Source organism: Poecilia reticulata, unplaced genomic scaffold (genome assembly GCF_000633615.1).
Source record: "Poecilia reticulata strain Guanapo unplaced genomic scaffold, Guppy_female_1.0+MT scaffold_1223, whole genome shotgun sequence".
Taxonomy (NCBI): domain Eukaryota; kingdom Metazoa; phylum Chordata; class Actinopteri; order Cyprinodontiformes; family Poeciliidae; genus Poecilia; species Poecilia reticulata.
In genome coordinates, this window is record NW_007615960.1 from 5,030 (window position 1) to 6,184 (window position 1,155).

At 43.9% G+C, this 1,155-nt stretch overlaps 1 protein-coding gene across 1 annotated transcript; it reads left to right on the forward strand.

The window, feature by feature from the left end:
• Positions 1–110: 110 nt before the first annotated feature.
• Positions 111–1,149, forward strand: LOC103461379 (galectin-5-like; the record flags this gene model as incomplete). The annotated part of the gene is made up of 4 exons (XM_008403685.2): positions 111–383; positions 467–555; positions 680–848; positions 952–1,149. Coding segments are annotated over 4 exons (687 nt in total), but the record flags the coding sequence as incomplete, so codon positions are not given.
• Between the last annotated feature and the right edge of the window lie 6 nt (positions 1,150–1,155).

Sequence of the window (1,155 nt, forward strand, 5' to 3'; positions counted from 1 at the left end):
TTAAGAACGACACAGATTTTTCTTTTGTAATTGTCTTGAGATGCATTTTGCCAACAAATATAGCTTTATATAAAAAAGGTGAATTGATCATTAAAAWTGAATAATGTCATTTTGACTCAGGTCAGCCAGCAACCAACCCCACCTGGCCTGGTGGGCAACCTGCCCCCAACCCCACCTGGCCTGGTGGGCAACCTGCCCCCAACCCGATGTGGCCTGGTGGTCAACCTGCCCCCAACCCGATGTGGCCTGGAGGCCAATCYGGAGGCAATAATATGTGGCCAGGAGGGAACCCAAGTCAACCCACTGCACCTGGTGGATTCCCAAGTGGTCCTGGTTCAAGTGGACCTGGACCAGCTATGCCAGCCGCACCCTACAAGAATCTTGTAAGAAAACCAAAGAAAATGAGAAATACATCAAGAAATATGGACAGAAAAGGAGATGTGTTAATTACTTTACTTTTCGACAGGCTGTTCCCTATGAAGAGAGACTGCCAATGGGAATATATGATAAACTACTGATCACCATCAAGGGAACWGTAAAACCCAATGCTGAGAAGTCAGTAGCAACACTGAGGGTTTAATCAAACATATTTCTCTACTGGCTATCATATTTGTATGAAATATAGGATGCTAAACCACAAAAGAAATCACTCTGCTTTTGTGTCCTTGTTGTCAATCAGGTTCACGGTGAACTTGTCTGCAGGCAATGATATCGCCTTTCACTTTAATCCTCGCTTCAATGAAGCCGGAAGAAAGACTCTTGTCAGGAACTCACTCATTGGCGAGAAGTGGGGGAAAGAGGAGAGGGATGGGAATCAGTTTCCCTTTGTCCCGGGTCAGCCATTTGAGGTCAGACATTTTCTACCGTCTTAGGGAATAAAGGTGTCTGTGAATCCGCTGCGTTTTCAGAGTCTAGTTCACTAACATGTTATTAATGTTATTTTTTTTGCAGATGAAGATATTGTGCACCAGCACAGAGTTCAAGGTGGCTGTTAACAATTCCCACATTCTTGAATACAAACATCGGATAACCAACCTGAGGTCCATCAACAAACTTGACATCCACTGTGACCTCACCCTTTCAGATGTTCGTGTTGAGAACATCTGAGAAGTCTTTGACATTACTGGAGATGTACCATTCAAACAAACAAACAAA